Source organism: Marmota monax, unplaced genomic scaffold (genome assembly GCF_021218885.2).
Source record: "Marmota monax isolate L192 unplaced genomic scaffold, Marmota_monax_Labrador192_F-V1.1 WCK01_AAM20220418_F8-fsc00068, whole genome shotgun sequence".
Taxonomy (NCBI): Eukaryota; Metazoa; Chordata; class Mammalia; order Rodentia; family Sciuridae; genus Marmota; species Marmota monax.
The window spans coordinates 7,083,962-7,110,222 of record NW_026692352.1 but is presented as its reverse complement, the minus strand read 5'-3'; the positions used below and the strand labels follow the sequence as shown (position 1 = coordinate 7,110,222).

The following is a 26,261-nucleotide window of genomic DNA, read 5'->3' as shown; positions in this document are numbered from 1 at the left end:
CCAGATCCTCCTGTCTCAGCCTCCCCAGCCACTGGGATTATAGGCGTGCACCACTGCACCTGGCTCATTCAGCATTTTGAATTTATCATTCTACTTCCTTCTTGCTTGTAAGATTATTTGAAAAGTATGCTGATAGAGGTTTCTGTAAATGTGACAAGTGCTTTTCTTTTGCGACCTTCAAAATTCTCTCCTTTGACCTTGGTCAATCCTGATTATAATGTGTCCAAACATGGGCTTTTCATCTTATTTGGTATTCTTTAGGCTTCCTAAATCTTGGTGTTTGTTTTCTTCTCTAAGCTTTTGGAAATTTTGAGCCAGTATTTCTTTGAAAAGGCTCTCTGCTTCTTTCTGTCTTTCTCCTCCTTCTATAACTCCCATAATACATGTATTAGTCTGCTTGATGGTATCCATAACTGGCTTAAATTTTATTTACTCTTTCTATTCTTTGGTTTTTCTTTGTTCCTCAGACTGAATTATGTATTGTGACCTGTCTTTGGGTTCCCTGATCTTTTCTTCAGTTTACCTATTTTTTAGTTTGGTTGACTTCTTTAGCGCCAGATTTCTATTTGGTACTTTAAAAAAATTTGCTCTGTCTTTGTTGAAAGTCTCACTTTGTTTCTGCCTTGTTCTCTTGACCTTGGTGAGCAACTTTTATAAGAGTTATTTTGAATTCTCTTGGGTAATTTATCTGTTTCATTAGGGTCAGTTTCTGGAGAATTGTCTTGTGCCCTTTTTTGGAACATCTTTGCTTTTTTTTTTTTTTTTTTTCATTTTCCTTGATCTGTTGGTGTTTCAACACTAGACAAAGCAAGTACCTCTCCTAGTCTTCACAGGAAAAGACCCCTCACCAATCGGCCCAGGCAGAGAACCTGGGCACTCTACTAATGCTTTCCCTTCCCAGGAAGAAATAGGCAGCTATGCTTTTCGTCTGTTCACTCCATGTTGAGTTGGGGTAGGAAAGAAACTGTGGTGTTTACCAAACCTAAGCTATCACCTCCACTCTCTGCTGAGTAGCCACACAGCTGAACTTGTGAGCATCAGGACTGAAGAGAGAGAAAGATGCTACCTCTCTGGGTAATCCTGGGGAAGTTGGAAGCACCAGATAAAAGGATAATTCTTTCCCTCCTTAGCAAAAAGCTAAGAGTTGGGGATTTTTTTTTTTTTTTTTTTTTTTTTTTGGTTTGCTTGCTCTGTGCTGAAAGGATCAATGGCATCTACCAGTCTAAAGTGCTGCCTCTTTTCTTTCTTGGGTGGCTACATTGTGATGAACTGGTCAGAGCTCCAAGATTTGCAAGACAGATTTCTGTCCTCTAAGGAGCTGAAGAGTCTGGGTATTGAATATGTGAACCAATTCCTTCCTCTCCTGGGTGAAGGTGGGATCCAAGGGTTTTCTTCCTGACTGCATGGTGCTATACCAGGGTCAAAATCTCCAGATAGAGGGTGTCCCGAATCTCCAAAGCAGTTTAATAAATCTGGTTTTGCACTCTCCCAAAGTGCAGGAGTCTTTTAATTCAATTAGTTTCTTATTTTGCACAAAGTGACTCTGTAAATTATTGCTGAATTGGTATGTGTGTGGACAAAAGTCCAAGGCTTTCTACTCCAGCATCTTGGTGATGCCACTCCTTTATTTTTATCTTTTCTAGTTTTAAAAAATATATTCTTAGCCTTTCTCTTTTCCCTGATACATATTCCTCCTGCCCACTCCTCCTGGGTACTGGGAATTAAACCCAGGGGTGCTCTACCACTAATTTACATCTCCAGTTCTTTTTATTTTTGGGTCAGGGTCTCACTAATTTGCCCATGTTGGCCTTGAACTTGCCTCTGCTTACTAAATTGCTGGATTACAGGTATGCACCACTATGCCCAGTTTCCTGATATACACATTTTAAGGCTAATCATTTCCCTTCAAGTACTAACTCTGCTGTATCCTATGAGTTTTAACATGTACTTATTTCAATTATAATTCAATTTAGAGTGTTAGAGAAACAAAAAGAAAAAAAAAAGAATAAAAAGGAGTGAAAAAATGTTAAGAAACTTATGGATACAATCAAGCAACTAATACATGCGTTATGGGAGTCACAAAAGGGGAAGAGAGAGAAAAGGACCAGAAAACTTTTTCTAACTTCTATGATTTCTTTGGTCCATGACCTCTTGAACTGTAATATCTATATTTTAATATAATTGAAATATAATCAGAAATTATGTTCTGATTCCGACTGAAATTTGTTAATACTTGATTTATTACCCAATATATGGTTGCTTTTTGTTAATGTTTTCTGAATATAGGGAAAAAAGGCATTTTTGTAATCATTGGATACAATACTTTACATTTGCCCTTTTAATCAAGCTTTAAAAATTATATTAGCTGGGTGTGGTGGTACATGCCTATAATCCCAGTGGCTAGGGAGGCTAAGATAGGAGAATCATGAGTTCAAAGCCAGCCTCAGCAATAGCAAGGTGCTAAGAACTCTCTAAATAAAATACATAATAGAGCTAGGGATGTGGCTCAGTGGTTGAGTGCCCCTGAGTTCAATTCCTGGTACCCTCCACCAAAAAATTATGTTGTTCAAATATTCTATATCATCTGTCAAATTCTTAGAAAAATATATTAAAGTCACCTAGTATTATGAATTTGTCCTTTTTACCCTTCTAGTTCTATCAAATTTTACTTTATATATTATAGGTATATATAAATTTAAAATTATGGTTTTCTGATGATTTGGATCTTTTACTATGAAGTAATCACTATCACTAGAAATCTTTCTATTTTGAGACAGAGTTTCACTAAGTTGCTTAGGGCCTCACTAAGTTGCTGAGGTTGGCTTTGAACTTGTGGTCCTCCCTGCCTCAGCCTCCCAGGCCGTTGGGATTATAGGCATGCAACACTTTTCCAGTCCAGAGATGTTGCTTAAAGTGTATTTCATCTTATGTAAAAATAATGATACCATATTATTTTTGCTTAGTATTTGCATAGTTTTTCTTTCAACTTTCCTGCATCTTTTTCCCACCTAAGAGATGGCTGGCCTCAAACTCCTGGGCTCCAGTGATCCTCTTGTGTTAGCCTCTAGCATAATTTGTGCACACTTTTTTTTTTTTTTTTAACATTGCTAGGAAAGAACCCAGGGTCTCATGCATGCCAGACAAGCATTCTACTGAGCTATATCCTCATATCCTTAATTCCCTATTCTTTTTAAGTTGGTATTTCTGATAACAAATTAGATTCTGAAGGAAACTACTTTAGGGGCAACATACTATCATAGGACTATAAGCTTTGGAATAAAAAAAGAGTTGGGTTCATTTTCTAGCCTTGACACTAACTGAGAAGCAGTGGGACAATTAAGAGTTAACCTTTCTGACTCTCAGTATTTCACTTATAAAATGAAGATATTTTAGTAAGATAATAGTTGAGTCAGCCTATATAAGCTATATGGATAGATATACAATATCTACAGATAAAAAATACTAGCTTCCTTTCCTTCTATTCCAAATGGGTTTACACCACGGTTTCTTTATATTCCTAATTTGTAATAAAATGCCATAAATGAAACCGTAAAATTTAAACAAAGCTACTTAAGTTATTGTTTTTCATATTGTTCTTTCTTTCAAACCCTGAGGGTCAAATGAGAAGTCAGTGAATTAATACACTGATATGTCATGTGTAGATACAATCTTTAGGAGACATCTACTTTGGTGGGGAGATTTTAAGTGACAGGACTCCTTGAGACATAAGATGACATCTCATCTGAGATATTCAATTACTGATTTGTTAGTTTGTTGTTTAAACAGTGTTCACAGACTTCTTAAGCATTCTTTTTATCTACTCTTATGTATGCTTCCCCCCCACCCCACCCCTTTTTTTTTTTGCTTAAAATATACTGGTGATTCTATTGACTGTGACAGCAATGTGATTTGAGTATTATCCTTGGCAAGGCCATCCAACTAAATAAATGGCATTTGGCTTCCATTTGGAGATGTTTGGGTCATGTTGGACTTAATACAGTAAAGTAGAACTGTTATCAGTATTTTCTCCATCCAGGACGCTAATCTCGTTTAACAAGACAAATAATTCTGGTTGTAGCAGATACTGTTTTACAGCATTGGGGACTGAGCCCAGGGAATGGGGGTGGTGCTCTACTACTGAGCTACATCCCCCAGCTCTTTTTATTTTTTATTTAGAGATAGTATCTAACTAAGTTACCCAGGCAGGCCTTGAACTTGTGATCTTCCTGCCTCAGCTTCCCAAATCACTGGGATTACAAGTGTGTGCCACCATGTCCAGCCTGCAGCAGATACTTTTAGAGTATTTATTAACCCTTTCCTTCTAATTTTATCTCACTATCTCTCTAGGCCCAACTGAAATACCTCCTTTTAGAAGATTTCCATGATTATCATAGGCAGAAACTTATATATCTTACATCTTTTTATTTTTGGTCCTGAAAATTGAACCTAGGAGTGCTTAACCACTGAGCAACATCCCTATCCCTTTTTATATTTTATTTAGAGACAGGGGCTTGCTAAGTTGCTTAGGGCCTTGCTAAGTTGCTAAAGCTAGCTTTGAACTCTTTGAACTCGTGATCCTCCTACCTCAGTCTCCAAGCCACTGGGATAATAGGCATGTGCCACTGTGCCTGGATTAATATGTGCTTTCATTATCACACTGTATTAGTTTATTGACTTGTATTTTGCATTATCTTACATTTTTATGCTTGTAAAATAAAATTTCTCCTTGTTTTGGACATTTTTACAGATGAGGAAATTAAAGAACAGAAACAGAAGAAATCTGTCCATGGGTAATTGAATGTCAAGAAATCAAAATTTTAAATTCTAAAGGCAGTGCTCCCTTATATTAGATAATACTCTCCTTTTTCATTATTTTTAGATTTTGAAAATATCTGCATTGAAATAGATATTTATTAAAATGAAAGATTATAGTAGTTGAAATTACAAAACAGAAGGCAAATAATAAAATATCAAATATTTTAATGGGCAAAAATGCTCATTAAAAATATTTTAGGTGGTAGGCACTGGGTTTGATCCTCAGCACCACATAAAAGTAAATAAACAAAATAAAGACACTACACATCCATGTACAACTAAAAAATGTGTAAAAAAATTTAAGGTATTATCAAGACAATCTATGCAAGAGTTTGAGCTTTTTATGTTTAATATAAAGTGTCAGCACCCAAACCATGCTAGAGAAATAAATCTTTATGTTGGCCAAAGAATGTCTATTAGAATAATCAATTTTACCATGTTGTTATTCCTGGCTTTGAAAAGGATCTAATTATACTTATAGCAGTAATTCTATCATATTACTTCTATATATATATATATATATATATATATATATATATTAGTTGTAGATGGACACAATACTTTTGTTTAATTTTTTTATTTTTATGCAGTGCTGAGAATCAAACCCAGTGCCTCACACATGCCAGGCAAGCAAGCACTCTACCACTGAGACACAACCTAGCCCCACTTCCTTTATTTTTTAGATTACCAATATAAATAAATTTTGAGTGATAGAACAAAGTTCTTTGATATTAACTACTTCAAGAGTTTGGTTTCACAAATACTTTTAAACATAAGACTATCCAATAAATAATTTCATGATAAGTAAGTATATCAAAATCTTTTTCCTTGATAAGTACTATAGAAGCATGTATTTATAACGGCTTCATCACTTTCTTTCCTTTTTTTTTGTTACCTAATTTTCCCAACATTTTATTTTGAAAAAATTTAAACCTCTAGATAAATCCAAAATATAAATACAATGAATAGCAAGCCACATGTTATATTATTATCATTACTGTTTTTGAAGTTTTGGGGATTGAATCTATGGATGCTCTATCACTGAGCTACATCCAAGCCGTATTTTTCTCCTAGGTTGAGAAAGTTTCTAATTTATTTTTCTATCTGTAGAACCTAGTAAATACTTGGTATGAAGGTAGTGTTTCAGAAAATACTAACTTGTGTACTTTCCTAATTTATTCTGCTTTCATTCCTCTAACTTATCCTTTGTTGGAACAATAAATTTATAATATACAAACATGATCACATCTCTTCTCAGCCCAATTAACTAACAGCAGCTAACATCTATTACTATAAGTAAAGCACAGCGACAAGCACATTACATGCTTTATTTCATTTAATTCTACAACAATCCTATGAGGTAGGTACTATTATTAATGTGATTTGATAGGTAAGAAAACTGAGGCATGGGTATTAAATAATTTATCTAAGGTCACGTAGCAAGTGGCAAACCCAAGCTTTGGAGTCAGACAATCTAACACCAAAGTCCATGTACTTAAGCATAAATTGCTGCTTACGTTCTCATTTTTCTTTGATTTTGAACATCCTCTCTCAGCCTGGACTCCCTGAAAATTCCTATTTATCTTGTTAGTCACATCTTAAAGCCTTATCCTAGAAACATTAGGCACCTTCTTTGCATTCACTGTTCTTTATATACAATTATAACTCACATTTCATCAAACGACCCCTTCAATACTCTTAATCATCTTTTTTTCCTTCACTTTTTTTTTTAAATTGGTGCATTATGATCTTTCCCTACCCTGCTTTTCATGACATATCCCATTACAAAACAAATATTTAAACAGTATCTATTATTTGCTCAGCTCTGTATTAGACTCTGGGGATACAGCTCTTTACTTCCATGGAGCTTGCATTCTAGGTTTGCATGGGGGAGACAAATACATTTGAAACACACACATGTGGACACACACACACACACAAACAAATTAGGAAAACAAAATAGCTTATTGCTATTAAGTGGGAGAGTCTAGATATGAATCCAGGTTTCTTTGACTTTAGATCTTAAAGTCTTTTTCTGCTGCCTATTTTCAGCTTCTGTCTCAGAATTTGGTACTGTGAAAGCACACAGTGGATGTTTCTTGAATGAATACTAACTGTGCTCTACCACTGAGCTACGACCACAACCCTCCTATCCTGATTTTAAATCTCTAGGCTCAGGACAAAAATCACAGTTAAAAATATTTATTTCTGGAAAAAAACATGGAGGGGTAGTTACATCAATAGAAGTCTTTCACCCTCAGATTACCTGTTTCACCTTAACATCATCCTACTTCTCCCTCCTACTTGTTCATTTATATATTCTGATTTTTAAAAAATAATAATCTTTATTTTTAGGGCATTTTTACATTCATAACAAAATGCAGCAGGAATATCATGAGTTTTCACATAGCCCCTGTGCACACATATACAGTTTCCCCCACTATCAACATCATACACCACAGTGGTACATTTGTTACAAAGAATCTATTGGACACATCATCATCACCCAAGTCCATAGTTAACATTAAGATTTACTCCTGGTGTTTACAATCCTATAGGTATGGACAGATGTATCTGCCATTTAATATACAGAATAATTTTACTACCTACACATTTGTAGGCTGAAATCTAAAATTTTCACTGTAAGTTGAATAGTTGCAATGGATATAATTTCTCAAATACTATAAACCCTGACATTTTAAAATACAATTACTATGTATTAAAGTATGCCATTCCAATATTTAAACTTTTAAATTTTAAATAACTTCAGATTTACAGAAAAGTTTCAATAATGCTACAAAGAACTTCCATCTAGCCTTCACTCGGATTCCTCAAATGTTAACCTCTTGCTTCATCTGCTCTATCTACTTATCTCTTTATCTATCCCTAAATATTTTGGTTTTTATTTCCTAAAAATCAAGGACTTTCTATTACACAAGCACAGTATAAATATTATTAACTAGGAAAATAACACTGATATAATACAAGGGCTTTATTCAAGTTTTATAATTATATTAATAACATTCATCGTAGGCAAAGAAAATATAAGACCATGAGGTATATTTAGTTGTCAGTTGTCAGGTCTTAAAGTCTTTTTTTTTTTTTTTCTATTTTATTGTGCTGGGGATTGAACTCAGGGCTTCACACAGGCTAGACAAGTGCTCCAATACTGTCATTTCTTCTTTATTCCAGAACAATTCCTTAATCTTCTTTTGTCTTAATTTTTTAAAGGAATAGTCAAGTTACTTTGTAGAATGTCCTTTAGTTTGGGTTTGTTTCATTTTTCCTCCTGATTAACTCAGGTTATGCATTGTTGGTGCAAACACCAGACAATTCATATGTCCTTCCCAGTGTGTCATATTAGGAGAAACACCATATCTATTTGTTCTTTTACTGGAGATGTTAACTTTGATCATAAATTTATCCACATATTTTTAAAAACTTTTTTATACTTTATTTTATTTATCTTTATGTGGTGCTGAGGATCGAACCCAGGGCCTCAAATGTGGTGGTGAGCACTCTACCATTGAGCCACAATCCCAGCCCCACATATTTTTCTTAATATTGTATATTATGAGTTCATATTAGAACTTCCAATTTCAATCCAATTCCAGATTTCATTTTTGGCCCTTCCTTTTTCCATATTTATTTCTCCAAAATTAAGAGCTCAGACTTATTTGTTCAATTGTTTAGCAGCTTATTATAAGGATATTACAAAAAATATAGATGAAAGGATGAGTATGGTGAGGTTTGGAAGAAGGTGCACATAGCTCCCATGCCCTATCTGGTATTTAAGTGTGTACTTTCAAGACTTTCATGTGTTCAACTGTCTGAAAGCTCCTATTTTGCCTCTTCCCCCACTGTGACACTAGGGATCAAAGATAGGGCCCTCCAGTACCTAACTATGAGCTCTACCAATGAGCAACCTCACCATTCCAGTCCCTCTGAAATTGATTATTAAAGTCTAGGCCTGGCGCATAAACCACAGTGAACATGGATAGACCTAGTTTTCAACCTGTTTCCTTCTCATCAGCAAATATTATTGCTATACACAGAAGAAAATATTTATTTTACTGGATATTGCAGCAGGAATAGCTATATAATAAGTTTGTTATTTTTATTGTACAGTGTCAAATAGATCTAAAACATAAAATGGAAAATTGGTGGTCACAGAATTATACAAATTAACCCCAGATTTCCAATTTTTATTTTGCAGTTATGATTTTTCATTCTTATAAAGCCAAATAAAATTTATAAAAATTGAGGATTTTTCATATAAAAAACTGCATGTTTTTCACTGTGTAAATAAATTTTTCTAATGAAAGGATGATAATGACAGCATTTCAAATTACAATAAATAAGAAGGTGATGATGTCCTTCCCTGTAGCATCTATTTTAATACATATGCTTTCAGTTGCCTGGAGAAAAGCAAGGCCCTAATGGTTATGGAATTTATTTCAACAAACAGATTTTGATTAGATGATTATTATATAGCTTGAGTTAAAAAAGTTATAGGAATGTTATTTTTTTTATAAGAGCACAAAATATTTTAAAAACTTCAAGGCCTCTGACACTTCTTAAAAGTGTGCTTGCTTGCTAACTTATTCATTTACTTATGTTAGCAAGTTTATTAAAAAAATGGTGACAGGAGTCAGACAAATCTAAGGTTACAGTCTTGGCTCTGTCCCTTAATAAGTCCATCACCCAGGAGCAATATATTTTAGATCTCTGAGCTCATTTCCCTTAAAATATGCATAATAATCTCTAATTTGTAGGCTAGCTGGTGAATTTAGAAATCTGTATAGTAATCAATGTAGTACCAGGAACCTGGTTGTATTCAATAAATAACAGTTCTCTTTATTTAAGGTCTGCAACTTTATTTCATTCTGGTTTCATAACGGGATATGCTTAAATCATCATTTCCTACAACAAAGTTTCCTGTGTTTGCTTCCTTCAATGTAAATGACCTCCTGCCTCAACAAAATGTACTAAAATATATTAAGGTGGAAACAGTCAAAGAATTTGCAGCCCGTCCTTTGACCCGCTCCTTCTAGTGCTGGGGATTGAACTGAGGTCCTTATATAAGCTAGGCAAGCACTCTACCACTTGAGTTATATACTCCCAGCCCATGCAGTTTTTCTTTTCTAGATCATAATATAAGACTTTATGTGTGTATGTATGTATGTGATGCTCCTTGGTTCTTTCTGTCTGTAAGAGTAATCCTGCCCTTGCATAACTGAATATAATAGAGGGCTGGACCTTGGCTATGGCTGTTAGATATATTCCTATTACCTAAACCTGGTTCCCATAAGCACTTATGTTTGCAACCTCTTGTTTTAAACACTGACTTTTTTTTAGGCTCTCTAAAAAAACACTGACTTTTTTTAAGGCTCTCTCTAAAAGCTATGTATACATATAATTACTAGAAAAGTGAAGCACAAAGCAAGCATATACTATTAAACAATCAAATGTGGGGGCTGGGGTGGTGGCTCAGTGGTAGAGTGCTCGCCTAGCATGCATGAGGCACTGGGATCGATCCTCGACACCACATAAAAACAAACTAATGTATCCATCTAAAACTAAAGCTACATTTAAAAAAAAAACAATCAAATGTGTGATAATTTAAAATATTTACCTGATGAAATATGGGATCTTTTACATGAAGGTAAACCTGCAAAATATTAGAAAAATACATGTGAATGAAGTGTATTATGGAGGGGAAATAAAAACCTATTCCACCTACTTTGTAGATCCCAAACCTTTCCTGCTAATCTCATTTTGTTTGGACTTGACTCCAACCATGTAAAGCCAATCAGACTAGGTAGCATGGCACACAAAGTGCTAGTACATACAGATGGCTCTCTACCAGTGCTAACCTTGCCATGGTAAATTAAATATTTCAAATCTATTGTGAACTACTCTGACTTCTTGGCCTTTGTGTCACAATCAAGTAGATAGACGAATGCATGAAGACTCATGAAGAGGGAGGAAGTTATGCTGATAATTCCTGTACCACATCTATTCTATAGTAGAAGTTATACTCCATTTATGTATGATGTGTCAAAATACATTCTACTGTCATGTATAGCTAATTAGAAAAACAACACCAACAAAAAGATTCAATTCAAAGTATGCCTCCTTCCCACCATCACTATGGCATTTGGTTTTTCTCTTTCTCTCTCTGCAAGAAAAGAATTTCTTTGATAGAAAGGACTGGTTGTAAATATCTCTATATCCTCATTTAATGTAGTGATTTAATAAAGCTTTACAAATTCATACAATTTGGCTACTAAGTTTATTTCTGGAGTAAGTTTCTAGCTACAAAGTGATCAAATTATTTCCTTTGAACAGCCACAGGGCTTTAAAAATAATGTGTCTGAGACAATATATATATATCAGTAACTTTAAACTTGGCAAAGGAAAACGCTTTTAATCTGAATTCCTTATTTCAAAGTAAGTGATTTCTGGGGCTAGAGGGTGTAGCTCAGTGATAGATTATATGCTTAGCATGAGCAAGAACTTGGGTTTGATCCCCAGCACCAAATGAAACAACTAATTTGCCTTTGTATGGTTAAAGCAGATTCTTACAGCTACTAATAAAAGAAATACAAAAGGGCATGCTCTCAAAGATACATTTTTTTAAAGGAAGAAAATTAAGAAGTCCTTGCTATATGCCAATATTAATTTTCAGAACTAATATGAAATGTATACTATTGTTATCTACATTTTATAGGTAAGGAAAACTAAGGCTGAAAGAGACTAAGTAATTTGCCCAATGTCCCACAGTTACTAAGTAACAGTGTTAGATCTAAACTCAGATCTCACTGATTCCAAAGCCTTTTTTTGCTGTTGGTTTTTCTTTTGCAGTACTAGGAATTGAACCCTGGGGCATGCCAGCTAAGCTACATCCTAAGATCTTTTTAAAAAAATTTGTTTTGAGACACAGTCTCCCTAAGTTGCTCAGGCTGACTACAAATTTGTGATCCTTCTGCCTCACCCCCTGGAATAGCTCAGATAATAGGCCCATGCTACCATGCCCAGCTCCAAAGCCTGTTCCTGACTACATCATCTCTTAACTTAGAAAGTGATCCAATATTGTCTCTGCCACTTACTCTCTATATAAACTTGGCTGGCAAGGCAATTCACTGACATTCTCTAGACTTACTTTATTCTCTTCTTTAAACAGTAACAAGACTATTTTTCACCTCTTCTTGGATGCTTTCATCATTAGCTACCATGTAGTTTAGGCAAAGCTTAGAAACTCAAGAAAATACTGCATATGTGCTCTTTCACCCTTTTATTTAACATCTCAACAACTGGAATATAGCTTCTGCCTTCATCAATTTACTGGTGACAGTATTCTCATTTAGATTACTTGGTTTTCTACTTCAAAATTTCTATTAGGTTTAAATCTTCATTTTATTCACATCCATTCAGAGGAAACTAATACTTATTATTTACTTTTCACTCTAAAAATTCCTGTTACATTGGGCTCTTGGCTTTCCTATATATATCTGATTACTTTTCTCAGACTGCTTTGCTTGTTCTATCTCTTCTGTCTGTAGTTGTAGGATTCTATCTTTAGTCATCATAATGGTCTATGCAATTTCTGTGCCGGTTCATCTATCCCCACCTATCTAGTCTACCTATACCCTTCCAACTCCCAAATCTACATCTTTGGACCAGACTACTTGCTAAGCCTCAGGTGTTATTAATGCTGGGAGCTTCAAACCAAACATATTCTAAATTGAATTTATCTACCTCTATGCCATGATACGAACTTATCCATTAAATTTCCTGAAAAAGCTGCCCATCTTCCAAGTTTCCTATCATGGTTAAGGGCATACTACATATACTGGCAGTCAGGCCATAAACTGAGGAGCCATTTTAACAACTCCTTTAAAACTCTATTTCCATCTTTTCTACTCAGTGGACCACAGGTCCCATAGATAGGTATTTATGTCAGCTTTTTTTCATTCCTATATGTTACTTTATAGTCTGAATCTCATATCCCTAGCCCTTATTTCTCCCCATCCTCCATAACCAGTGTAATCTTTCTAAAACATATCTGATTACATTTTTCTCTACTTTAAGCCAGTTAATGGCTCTCCACTGCCTTGACAATAAAAATTGAAATTGCAAGATCTGGCAAACAATGAGCTTTATAACCTATTTCAGTAAACTCATTCACTACTCCCCACTTATCATATATCCACCTATATAAAATCTTTCCCAATTTTATTGGTGACGAATGAAACAATAAAGGTAAAGTATTCAGTACAATATCTGACATTAGCAAATAATTAAAAACAGTAATTCTCTATGTGGTTCCAGAGTTTTATACCCATGGACATATGAAAGACTATTTCAAAATGTTTTGCCACACTGTTGCCCAGAGGCTGGATGAACTTTCAATTATCAGTCAAAATCTAACTCAACTGCCTCCTCTCTCTGAAGCTTTCCATGACCTACTCAAGTAGACTTTTTAAAAAATTAAATTTATTTTTAATTGATACATAAAAACATAAAAACACACACATATTTATGGGATATAAGGAATAGTCAAGCAGTCTTGATTGGCTTTCTTTTACCTCATCACATATAATTAACATTTACTTCTAGTATTTCAGTTATTATCTTTTGATACATTTCTTTGTTTACAAGTTTAATTTCTCTAATAGAATGAATTCCTTTTGGATAGTAACTGCTTCTTAGGCACCTCTGTATTTCCTGTGCCTGACATGTAGGTTTTCCTGAAGTGTTTGTTTAAATTAATATTTTCTTAATTCAGAATACAATTCACTTGAGGAAGAAAAGCACAAGGTAAGATAGGATCAGAAGTGACTGGCTACCTCTAGTTATTAGGAAAAGGTTAACCATTAAAATAGTCACACTAGATCCAATGGAGTGGAGCCAATTTCTTTAACAAATAGGAGGTAATATGTCCATTCATGATAAAAGTTAATTTTTCTCCATTGTTAGTAACTAAATATTTACTTTTTGACCTTTCTTCCTTTAAAAAATTAAACATTACAAAAGTTATTTCAATTATAAGGAAAAATAACACTTGGAAACAAAGAAGCAATATCTGAAAATGATATATTCCAATTATATGTAGAAACATTTCAGTTTGAACAGCTTCAAGCAAATACAGGAAGCAAAATGTTTTCTCCATAAACGACAAATTCATATGCTTAATCTGTTAGAGACAAAATATGACTTACTGTGGTTACTAATAAACTGAATAGAACTAGAGTAAAAAGTAGATGGTAGTTGACCGAGTTCTTCATCTTGAAACATTCAAACCTTAAAAAGAAAGAAAGAAACTTTCTTAAGAATATATAACAGGAACAAATAGAATGGGACTTTACCACTTACCTACATACCTTTGTGGTCTAGTAATACCCATCATTTCTTTCCAACCACATTCTTAGAAACTCTGCACTCCTATAGCCTATGAGAGGCTGCGGGGATAAGGAGTAGACAAGTAGGGACAAATGTTCTCTCCTGAAAGTCTGGAGTTGGGGATCCAGAAACCTAATCAATTAAATATAGAGATGATTTCAAAGTATGAAGTCAAATGGACTTAAGATCTGAGGCTGATATTTGGGGGTAGCCAAAGTGAATGAATAAGTGGATGAATGAGCAGAAAAATATTCCTTAGGGAAAGAAAAATAGATATAAAGATTTGAAGATAAATGGAGAGGAAGGAATGCAGAAAAGAGGGAAAGATGAAGAAGCAACCATTCTATTTCTAGTGAAGTGAGTCTGTACTTCTTGCTGTCATGATCCATACAATTTCCTGATGTTCTTACAAAAGATAAACCTCTTAACTCAAGCTAGATTCAGTAAATTTGTATGTCTTGCAACAAATGATCCCTAAAGAAAACTACTTTTAAAAAATCACTTTTTATAATTGTCTCTTTACTTATCTGTTTCCCCAACTAAATGGTGCATTCTTAGCATGCAGATATACAATCTTATTACTTTTTCATATATTTAGTCACTAGGATAGTATCTGATGCACAGGAGATACAGAGTAAATAAGGAAATATAAACATAATTGGCCATCAGTAAGTACCCAGTTTTTGAGGGCTGTCTTGGTATAGGCAATAGGAATATTCTCTCAGTTTACCAATTCATTGTGGAAGTTGGACCCAATTCTTATTTCCTTATCTGTAAAGAAAGGTGGATTGCAATATCTGAATTTTAAGTTTCCTTTTGCCTTTAATTTCTATGAATTCATGGCTTGGAAAATGATGAAAATGTTAGGATGTCAGGTGGATTTTTTTTTAATATTTATTTTTCAGTTTTAGGTGGACAAATATCTTTATTTTTATTTTTATGTGGTGCTGAGAATTGAACCCAGTGCCTCAAGCATGCTAGGCAAGCACGCTACCACTTGAGTCACATCCCCAGCCTGGATGTTGTTTTTCTTTTAAATTATATGACTTTATGGCTTGAAAGTTGATTTAAAAAGTTAGGTAGGATATTTATGAATTATAATTAGCATTTTCATTCTGTCAATAGCTTAGAAATGTCTGTTTATCATTTTAGATGCCCTCAAAGCAGATTATTTATTAAGAAACGAAAGGTCTTTGGGAAGCCTGGCTTATATTTACTACTATGGTCATCTTACTTTATCATAGTCAAGTTTCTTATCTATACCCTTCTTTAGACAATGAGTTCCTTGACTCTCTATTTCTATAGGGCCCAATCACACCTAACACAAAGATGCACCCTAACATACTAGAGCTTTCCAGTATGTGTTTCACAAATGAACAAGCATATGCACATAGAAGGCAAGGCAGGTTTAAAATGGTTACTGGTCTAATCTGCTTTATACACTTGATAAATTCAAAGAATGTCCTAAGGAATTAACAGAAAAACTGATTAGTGAAATTAACAAGGTCATGGAATAAAACGTTCATATACAAAAATCAATTGTAGGGTTGGGGTTGTGGCTCAAGCGGTAGCGCGCTCGCCTGGCATGCGTGCGGCCCCGGTTCGATCCTCAGCACCACAAACAAACAAAGATGTTGTGTCCGCCGAAAACTAAAAATTAAATTTTAAAATTCTCTCTCTCTCTCTCTCTCTCTCTCTCAAAAAAAATCAATTGTATTTCTAAATGCTAATAATTAACATCTGGAAAATAAAGTTTTAAAATTGTAATACCACTTAAAATAAGTACCCCCAAATCATTAGAAATCTAGAGTTAGAGCTAGCAAAGTATGTGCAACAACTATGCACTGAAAAACCATAAAATGTCTCTGGAAGAAATTAAAGGAAACCTGAACAAATGAAGAATTATGCTACATTCATGGTTTGGAAGACTGAATATTCTTTCCTTCTTTCTTCCTCCTCCTCTTCCTCCTCCTTCTCCTCCCCCTCCTCCCCCTCCATTCTTTCCTTCTCTCCTCCTCCATTCTTTCCTCCTCCTCCTCCTTCTCCTCATCCATTCTTTCCTCTTCCCCCATTCCTTCCTCCTCCTCCTTCTCCATTCTTTCCTCCTCCTTCTCCTCCATTCTTTCCTCCTCCTCTTCCTCCATTCTTTCCTCCTCCTCCTCCTCCATGTTAGGCAACTAGGTGTACCACTGAGCTACATCCCTAGCTCCAGCAGACTTTTTTTTTAATATTCATTTTTTAGTTTTAGGTAGCCACAATATATTATTTTACATTTATGTGGTGCTGAAGATCGAACCCAGTGCCTCATGCATGCTAGGTGAGCAGTCTACCGATAAGCCACAACCCAAGCCCCTCCAGCAGACTTTTTTTGGTAGAAGTTGGCAAGCTGACTCTAAAATGAATGCAAAATTGCAAAGGATTTAGGACATCCAAAGCTATACTGAAAAAGAACAGAACAGGAGGACTGTTCTGACTGATCTCAAGATTTACAATAAGGTGCAGCTTAGGAGGCTGAGGCAGGAGGATTCAGAGTTCAAAGCCAGCATCAAAAATTTAGTGAGACCCTAAGCAACCTAGAGACTCTTTCTCTAAAGAAAATATTTTAAAAAGGGGTGGGGATGTGGCTCAGTGGTTGAGCACCATTGGGTTCAGTCCCTGATACCCTTCCCCCCCAAAAAAAATTTTAAATAATGCTTGCTACAATTAAAAGACAACATGGTATTGACATAAGGATAGGAAAAAACTCTCATAATAATTTAATGCATGGGCTGGGGTTGTGGCTCAGTGGTAGAGTGCTCACTTAGCATGTGTGAGGCACTGGTTCGATCCTCAGCACCACATAGGAAGAAAAAAAAGATATTGTGTCCACCTAAAACTAAAAAATAAATATTAAAAAAATAAAAATAATTGAATGCAGAAAGAATAATCTTTTCAAAAGATGGTATGCAGGGCTGGGGATATAGCTCAGTTGGTAGAGTGCTTGCCTTGCATGCACAAGGCCCTGGGTTCAATCCTCACCACCACTATACTACCACCACAAAAAAAAGATGTTATACAATAACCAGTTACTAGCAGGGGAAAATATGACCTTCAACTTTGCCTTACATTATACACAAAATTAACTCAAATGGATCATAGGCCTAAATACAAAAACTACAGTTAATAAAACTCCTGGGGGAAAAAAGCAAACAAAATAGAAAATCTTTTTGACCATGGGGAAGGCAAAGATCTCTTCTGACTCAAAAGGTACTAGACCTAAAAATTTTTAAAAAATAAATTGGATTTTGTAAAAATTTAAAACTCTGTTCATCAAAAGACACCATTAATGGGGGTTGGGGTTGTGGCTCAGTGGTAGAGCGCTTGCCTAGCATGCATGAGGCACTGAGTTCGGTCCTCAGCACCACATTAAAAAATAAATAAAATAAAGAGACACTATTAAGAAAATGAAAAGATAATTCATAGACTGAAAAAATATTTAAGATAAATATTGGAGAGGACTTCAATCCCCCCCCCCCCAAAAAAAAATTGTACACTTCAATAAGAAGAAAAACAACTCAGTTTCTAACCAAAAAGCACAAGATTTGAATAGACACTTCTTTTTAGTTTTTTTCCTTTCTTCCTTTGGTGGTGCTGGAGATCACAGCCAGGGTCTTGTGCTTGCTAGGTGAGCACTCTATCACTAAGCTATATCTCTAGATGCTTGAACAGATATTTCTAAGACATACAAATGGCCAACTAGCACATGGAAAGATAGACAACATCATTAGTTCTTAAAGAAATGCAAATTAAAATACCAGAGACAGTACTCCATACTCCCCAGAAAAACTAAAAATAACAAGATTGGTAACACCAAGTATTACCAAGGATATGGAGCAATGAGATTCTTCATATATTTGTTAGTAGAACTATAATAAAATATAATATGTTGGACAATAGTTTGGCAGTTTCCTATAAAGTGTAGACTTATACAACCCAGAAATTCCACTTCTAGGTATTTATCCAATAGAAATGAGAAAATATATCCAATTAAAGACCTGTACACAGAATGTATGTAGTCACTTTATTCATAAGAGGCCCAAACTGGTAACAACCTTAACACACATCATTGGTGAATGGTATATCTATATAATGGAATACTTATTACTAGCATTAAAAATGAAGAATGAACTACTGATACTGATAATAACATAGATGAACCTCAAAAAATCATATTGAACAAAAGAAGGCAGACATAAAAAGGTACATATTGCATAATTCCTTTTACATGAAATTTAAGAGCAGATAGGACTAATCTATAGAAAAGCAGGGGACGGGGTCAGGATGAACTGTAATACAGAAGAAAGGAATGTTCTCAAGTGATCAACATGTTCTATTTCTTAATACAAGGGTAATGATGTAAGTACACATTTGTCAAAACTCCAAGTTATACAATTAAATATACTTAATATATAAATATAATTAAAATACATTTTATTATATGTTAATCATACCTCAGTAAAATGGTTTAAAATTATTTCAGTCTTTTTGTTTCCTTCTAAGAGTCACTTAAAGTATACTACGGCAGGGTCTGGGGATGTGACTCAGTGGTCGAGCACGTGCCTAGTATGCATGATCCCTGGGTTCAATCCCTCATATGGAAGGAAGGAAGGAAGCAGTGTACAGAAATTCCTTTTTATATACTGAGGTGGTAGAACTTTGAAACTTGTTCTATTCCCAGTGACAGTCGGGAGATCATATTTCATTTTCATAAAGTGGCAAGTTCTATCCTTTCCTACCCTACTGAATTTTGCATATGTCTAAGGTAGAATATTAACCACATTACATGGAAGACTGCTTGGTTTTGGTTCTGTTTCTTCTATTGAAAACCTCAGATTTTCTGAGGTAAAAGCTTACTTCTTACTTTTCCAATTCCCAGTGCCCATCGCAGTGCCTGATACATCAACAGCATACAAGTTTATATTATAAAAAAATAAATCATTTAATTTAATCTTCATGAGAAATTTGTAAGTACTACAACTTCCAATGAGAAACAAACGAAGAAATAGAAATATTGACTTACCCAGGGTCATGCAGTTAGTAATTACCAGAGCTAGAAACTGAACTATAAGTTTTAATATCCTTAGTGTGTGTGTGTGTGTGTGTGTGTTTGTGTAGCTGTGGATCAAACCTGCAGCCTCATGAATGTTAGGCAAGTGCTCTGTCACTAAGCTACATTCCCAATCCCCAGTCCTATCCTTACTTCTAAGTAATACCCTTCTGTTCCCTAACCTAATACACAAGTGTTTTCTGAACCCATTTTATATGATTATCTAGTATTTTTCCCAATATGGTCATCATTACTAGCCCAAGAACATTTTCTTCTAAAGATATAAAAATATCAAAATAGTTTTTAAAATATGTTACTAAACGGAGCTCATTCGCAAGTACTTTTTTAGACGGGGATAGCAAACTATAGCTTAAGGGCCAATTTCTCAGCCTGAGTTTTTTTTTTTTTTTCCCCTTAATAGTGGCACCTTGGATTGAATCCAGGGTTACTCTACTCCTAAGCTTCATTCCCAGTTCTTTAAATTTTTTATTCTAAGACAAGATCTCACTTATTTATCCAGGCTGGCTTCAAACTTCTGATCCTCCTGCATTAGTCTCCTGGGAGACTGGGATTATAGGCATGTACCACCTTAACTAGTTCTGAGACTGTTTTTGTAAGTCACTCTCCTACAATGGCAAGGCTGAAAAGTTGCAACAGAGACCCTAGGCCCGCAAAGCCTAAAATATTTACTATATGGTCCTTTACAGAGAAAGTTTGCCAATCCCTATTTTTTTTTAATCACTATTCTTGAACTTCTTTTCACCTACCTTTGAAACAGGACAATAGAGTTTGATGCCATACAAATCTAACCAATAAATGGGCATTCTTCCTTTTATTGTTTCTGAGTTTTAGTAAAGGTTTAGAACTAAGGGTGGTATGGTTTATTACAGCAATAAAATCCCTTTGAGTTACTTTAGTATATGCTACTAACTTTTAGAAGTGGGAATAAGGAAGAGACAGACATGAATAGTGGGAATATAAGGTTAAGGAAGTAATTCTATAAACTGGGCCCACTGTATTGATCCCCACAAGCTTTCTCTCTCTCTCTTAAAGCAATTTTCCTGCAGCCCTACCTGGCTTAACTGGACACAATATGTTAATTCCTTAGCAAACAAACTGTTAGCTGCAGGAGAAATGCAGGCCCTAAATGCTGATACCCTAAGGGGAATTTTTTTTTTTTTTTAACTTTTACACAGACCAGATTTCAGAATACAAGGAAATAAGGATAATTCTCCCTAACTATAAAACCTGTAAGAACTGTCTCCAATTAGCATTGTCAGTATGAGCTAAAGTTGTCATGTACAGGGTTGTGATATGCAGTGGGGACTTGAAAATCCGATGTAATCTTGCAGTCAGTCAAAAGTAAGAGGTGGACCTGGGTAGAACTCTCAGGAAATTTTCTTGGGACCTCCAATAATAAAGCTCACTTAAGTACTTAGTAAAGTTACTAAATTTCTCTGTGCTTCACTTTTTTATTTACAAAATAAGGACAATACCCATTTATCTTGTACAACTGTGTAGAATTAGAGATGGTGTAGTATGCTGTCTAGTACAGTACAAAGGCAATATTAATGCTTACTAATGTTATTTCATTTTATTTTTCAAGATTTGTCACTCAGGAAATAGAAATTAACTTGAGATTGAAATTAAAAAATATGAACCAGAAAGGGAACTTTGGATTCAATATTCCCATTCATATTTGTAAACAGCCAATCAAAATAAGCACATCCTTGACAGCTTTACTGTGATTTAAAATAAGAAGAATTAAAAGGAAACAAATACTATTTAGTAAGCAACTTCAAAACAAAGAGATTAAAATGACACATTATTGTACAACTAGAAGTGTACTTCATTTTTCTGGTAAGTTTCTGTTAAGAAACTGTTAATGATATTATATATCATGGAATAATAAATATAACCAGTATCTAAATTTGTACATTCTTTCCATAAGGAAAGGCAAATTGAACAACTTAAGTACAATTAAGATTTCATCTAAATTGGATACAGGGTTTGATATCACAAAAGTTAATAAATAACATTATTAATACTTCCAAGAAATTATTCTCTTAATTGATATCATAAAATTTCTAATCTTCTGCATCATTATAATATCCTAGTAATATAACTGAATTGTTATATTAATTCCTTGAGAAAAATATGAATTCAAAAGTATATCAAGCAACTGAAATCTAAATATAAGTACTTACATGCAGTATACAAATATGCAACAGCTGTAAATCATTGGGAGTTCATCCAATAGCTATATGAAATAAAGAGAGATAACAGGCTTGAATATATAGAGGTACAACTATACAAATCAAAATAAACATAAGAATAATTGAGATTATCATTTCTTGAGCTGGGGATGTAGCTCAGTGGTAGAATGCATGATTAGCATGCACAGGCCCTGGGTTTAATCCCAAGCTCCACATAGACATAAAAGATTGATGTCTTCTCTTAATTTCTTTTACTAATTTATATATTTATCATCATCTAATTTACTCTGTATATAGTTTGTTGTTTTTGAACAAACGAGGTTATCCATCCATCTGTCCTAATGCACACACCTGAGTGACTCACTGTTTCTGGAAAGTAGCCTTGTAATTATGCTGCTCATATCACTTGGTATCACAAACTACTTCCAAGAAATGATGTAGAGCCTACCAGTATTCTTTTGTATTTCCTTCCTATAACACCTTAAACAGATACAATGTCCACTAACACAAATAAAAAGAGATATTAATGGGTCAGGGAAATAATTTCATTAGTCTCTGTAATTTGTCTCTAAAAGGAACATTTACTATTATTTATGCAATAATAATAGTAATTATGGCCATTATATATTAAACTGCTTACTGAATGCTAAGCTAGATATTGTATATAGGTTATTTATAATCCTCAAAACAAACTTAAAGAGTTCATTTATCACAGGATATACAACTAGTTCTTTTTTGTTTCCCCCTTTGGGTACCCAGGGGTACTTTACCATGGAGCCACAGACCCAGCCATTTTTATTTTTTTATTTTTGAGACAGGGTCTCACTAAATTGCTTAGGGCCTCACTAAGTTGTTGGGGTGCTAGACTTGAACTTAACCATCCTCCTGCCTCAGCCTCCTGAATCGATCATTGGATAGTCTCCCAGCAGAGATGGGCAACTGGTGGGCCCTAGGGGTGCATTGATCTAATCTCTCTAGAGCGGTCATCACCCAGAAAAGCATCTGGGGCCTGATTGGATCTAAGCTCACAACCACCATGGGAACTCCACCTAATGAAACTGCACTCACAGAACTCTGCAGCAGCCCAACCCTGGGAGTGCATCAAATTGTTCTGTGCAGACCAAACTCTAGCTGACAGCACCTCCCATCCCATCCTACCACATACTGGTAAGAAGCAAAGCTGATAATTTTTTAACTCCAACTTGCAACTTGGTGAGCAACACAAAAAAAAAGGAAGGGAATAACCCTTGGCTCTTATTGTCATATTCCCTATATAACTCAAGTACGTAGCTAAAGAAGAAATGGAAAAAAAATAATTGGGCACAGACTGTGAACATATATTCTCACTGACTATTTTGACCACATCAGTGGAAACAATTCCTTAATTTTCATTAAGAATCTCTCTCTCTCTCTCTTTTGTTTTCTTCTTTAACTTTAGTTTTGTGTGTGTGTTTATATTTTCTATGTATGTCTGCTGAATGCTTCATGGACATATACACATATACATATTGGTTTCTTTTTTCACATGTGTAATACTTTATATTGGTTTTTATTTGTCTGTTTGTTTCTCTCTTTTATTCTAACAGCCAAAGTCTACTATTCTTTCACTCTTCCTTTCCTTTTTTATTACTATTTTTTTCTCCTTCCTTATAACCATCACATCTTACATCTCTTCTGCATTCTCTTTGTTCACATTTTGGAATTATAAACTCTTTTCTGCCTTCCTATCACATTTTATTTTATCCTAATTAACTCTAGTCTTACCGTATTTTAGCACTATTTTGGTTTATATAATACCTGCCCCCACCGTTAATGCTACTGCAATAATTACTGCTGTGGATGCCACAGTTGATACCTCTTGTTTGATTTAATGCCAGATATAACACCGGATTACTTACTGTTTGTGCTGATGAAAATTGATGACTGCTGAGGGCCATTGCTAAGTAAGAATGACGCATGGCATGACCCAGGAAATTTGCAGTGTCATTGCATGTAAGGTGACCTTGCTCAAGGACCAGGGCGGATCCGGGTTTAGGGCGTTCCTGGTTTAGGACAATCCGGGTTTAGGGCAGTTCCAGGTTTAAGGTGTACCCTGCTGGGAATAGGGCGTATCCTACTGCCTCAGGCGCGCCTGCTCGTTGAGTTCTCGTTGAGTTCTCATGGGATTCAGAGAGCATTTGGGATTTCGCCCAGAACGTGAATTGGGCCCAGAACGTGAATTCCCCCAGAACGTGTTTGTAGAGTGCCGGTGTGAGTTCGGGAATAAAGAATTGCTGTTTGAATCTACAAGGTGTGTGGTGGCTCGTGATTTTGTGCCCAGCCAGACTGTGGCAGATGACCCTACCATTTCTGGAGTTTTTTTGTAGCAATTAACATTGTAGATGTCATAGCAGGAATTAAGTATTTAGTTTAATGCTCTATATTGTTTGCATTGGTTGTTATTATTATTTCTCCCTAATCTTTGAGGTACTGGAAACCTACAGAGACACTACAAGTTCTCCAGAACCATACTGATAGATGTGCAAACATACAAACAATATGAAAAAAACAGGGAATAAACCATCCCAAACAACTCCAAATGCCTAAACAACATCCTTCACTGACACCACAGTGGAAGAAATGCCAGAAAAGGAATTTAGAAAGTTCATAGTGTTCCATGAGGTGAAAGACAATATAAGGAGTGAAATCAGACAGAAAAAACAAGAAGTGAAGATCATTTCAATAAGGAGATATAGATTCTGAAAGGAATCAATTGGAAATCCTCAAAATGAAGGAATAAACAAACCAAATGAAAAGTTCAATGAAAAGCATCACTAATAGACTAGACTACTTGGAAGACAGATTTTCAAGCATCAATGACAAAGTTTATGATCTTGAAAATAAAGTTGACCATAGAGAAAAGATGTTCAGAGACCGTGAAGAGAATATTTAAGAACTATGGGATAACATTAAAGGCCAAATTTAAGATTCACTGGGCTAGATGAAGGCTCTAAAATACAAATTAAAGTAATGCACAATCTTTTTAGGGGGGCGGGGGTTGAATTCAGGGGTACTCAACTGTGGGAGACCAACCTTGCATGTGACTAAGTCACATTCCCTGGCTGGGTGCTGAGGCGTCAGGCAGCATTCTGCTAGACTTTCCCTACCCTTCTTGGGTTCGAGGGTTGGTGTCTTGTGCATGGGTGTGTCTGGCTACAGCCCCATGGGTGAAGCTATGTTCACCTGTTCCTTTGTAATATTACCCCTTTCCCTGTTTGGGATAGAATGTTCCATGGAAACACCTTGTGTGTGTCCCCTTCTTTTACTGTACCTTTGGGTGTGGCCTACCTAGATGTCAGTCAACCTGCTGACAGTGGACATCATGAAGATAGACTCAGCCCCTTGAAACCTGACCCCTTGCCTCATTTGAATAGCTTCTCCTCAATAAAAGGGGTCAGCGTGTGCTCTCTCTCTCTCTTTCTACGGACCCTTAAGGTCAGAGGAGCAGTCACAGCAACCCCAAAAGAAAAAAGTATTTCTGTCTTCTGTGTGGTTATTTTGCGCAGCCCAGTTAGCCTAGTTCCCCTGGAGTGATCCCTGAACGTTTCAGTCATGGAAAAAAACCTGGCACTCAACCACTGAGCCACATCCCCAGCCCTGTTCTGTATTTTATTTAGAGACAGGGTTTCACTGAGTTGCTTAGTGCCTCGCTTTTGCTGAGGCTGGCTTTGAACTTGCAATCCTCCAGTCTTAGCCTCCTAAACCACTAGGATTATAGGTGTGCGCCACTGTACTTGGTGGAATGCACAATCTTTTCAATGAAATAAATAAAAACAGAAAAGTTTCCAAACCTTAAGAATGAAATGGGAATTCAAACAAGCGAAGGTGTACAGGACTCCAAATATACAAAATCAAAACAGATCTACTCCAAGACATATTATTATGAAAACAACTAACATACAGAATAAGGATAAAATTCTAAAAGCTGCTAGGGAAAATTAACAGCTCATATTTAGAGGTAAACCAATCTGGATCTTAACTGATTTCTTAACCCCAACCCTAAAAGCTAGGAGGTTTAGGAATAATATATACTGAGCTCTGAAAGAAAATGGATGCCAACCAAGAATACTATACCCAGCAAAATTAAGATTCAGACTAGAAGATAAAATAAAAATCTTCCACAACAAACAAAAGCTAAAAGAAATAACTAAAATATTTCATGAAGAAGAAATGAAAAATAAAAATGAAAACTAGCAGAGGAAGGAACTACACTAGAAGACTAGTCAATCAAGAGAGAATCAAACTCAAATTCAAAAAACCAGAAATAAATTAAAATGACAGGAAATAAAAATCATCTCTTCATAAAAACATTGAATGTAAATGGGCTAAACTCTTCAATCAAAAGACAAAGATTGGCAGATTGGATTAAAAAACAAGATTCAACAATATGCTGTCTCCAAGAGACTTATTTCATAGGCAAAGACATACACGGACTGAAGGCAAAAGAATGGGAAAAAAATACCATTCACATGGATCTCATAAACAAGTAGGGATTTCTATCCTCATATCAGATAAAGCAGACTTCAAGCCAAAGGTAATCAGAGGAGACCATGAAGGCCATTTCATACTGCTTAAGGGAATCATACATCAGTAAGAAACAATGATTGTAAATATTTATGCACCAAACAATGGACATCTCTGTACATCAAACAAATCCTAAAATCAAACAGATCACAACCCAAAAATACTGGGTGAATTTA

General features: G+C 35.2%; 1 protein-coding gene across 4 annotated transcripts in view; it reads right to left on the bottom strand.

Moving 5' to 3' along the window:
• Acer3 (alkaline ceramidase 3) overlaps nt 1–26,261 on the bottom strand; it is a 175,526-nt gene that overhangs the window by 37,697 nt on the left and 111,568 nt on the right. For all 4 annotated transcript variants that reach the window (XM_058578557.1, XM_046442038.2, XM_046442037.2 and 1 more), the window contains exons 4-6: nt 21,514–21,566; nt 14,040–14,121; nt 10,451–10,486 (exon numbers count right to left, since the gene is read on the bottom strand). In XM_058578557.1, coding sequence (XP_058434540.1) covers nt 10,451–10,486; nt 14,040–14,121; nt 21,514–21,566 — 171 coding nt within the window. The remainder of the gene's footprint in view (nt 1–10,450; nt 10,487–14,039; nt 14,122–21,513; nt 21,567–26,261) is intronic.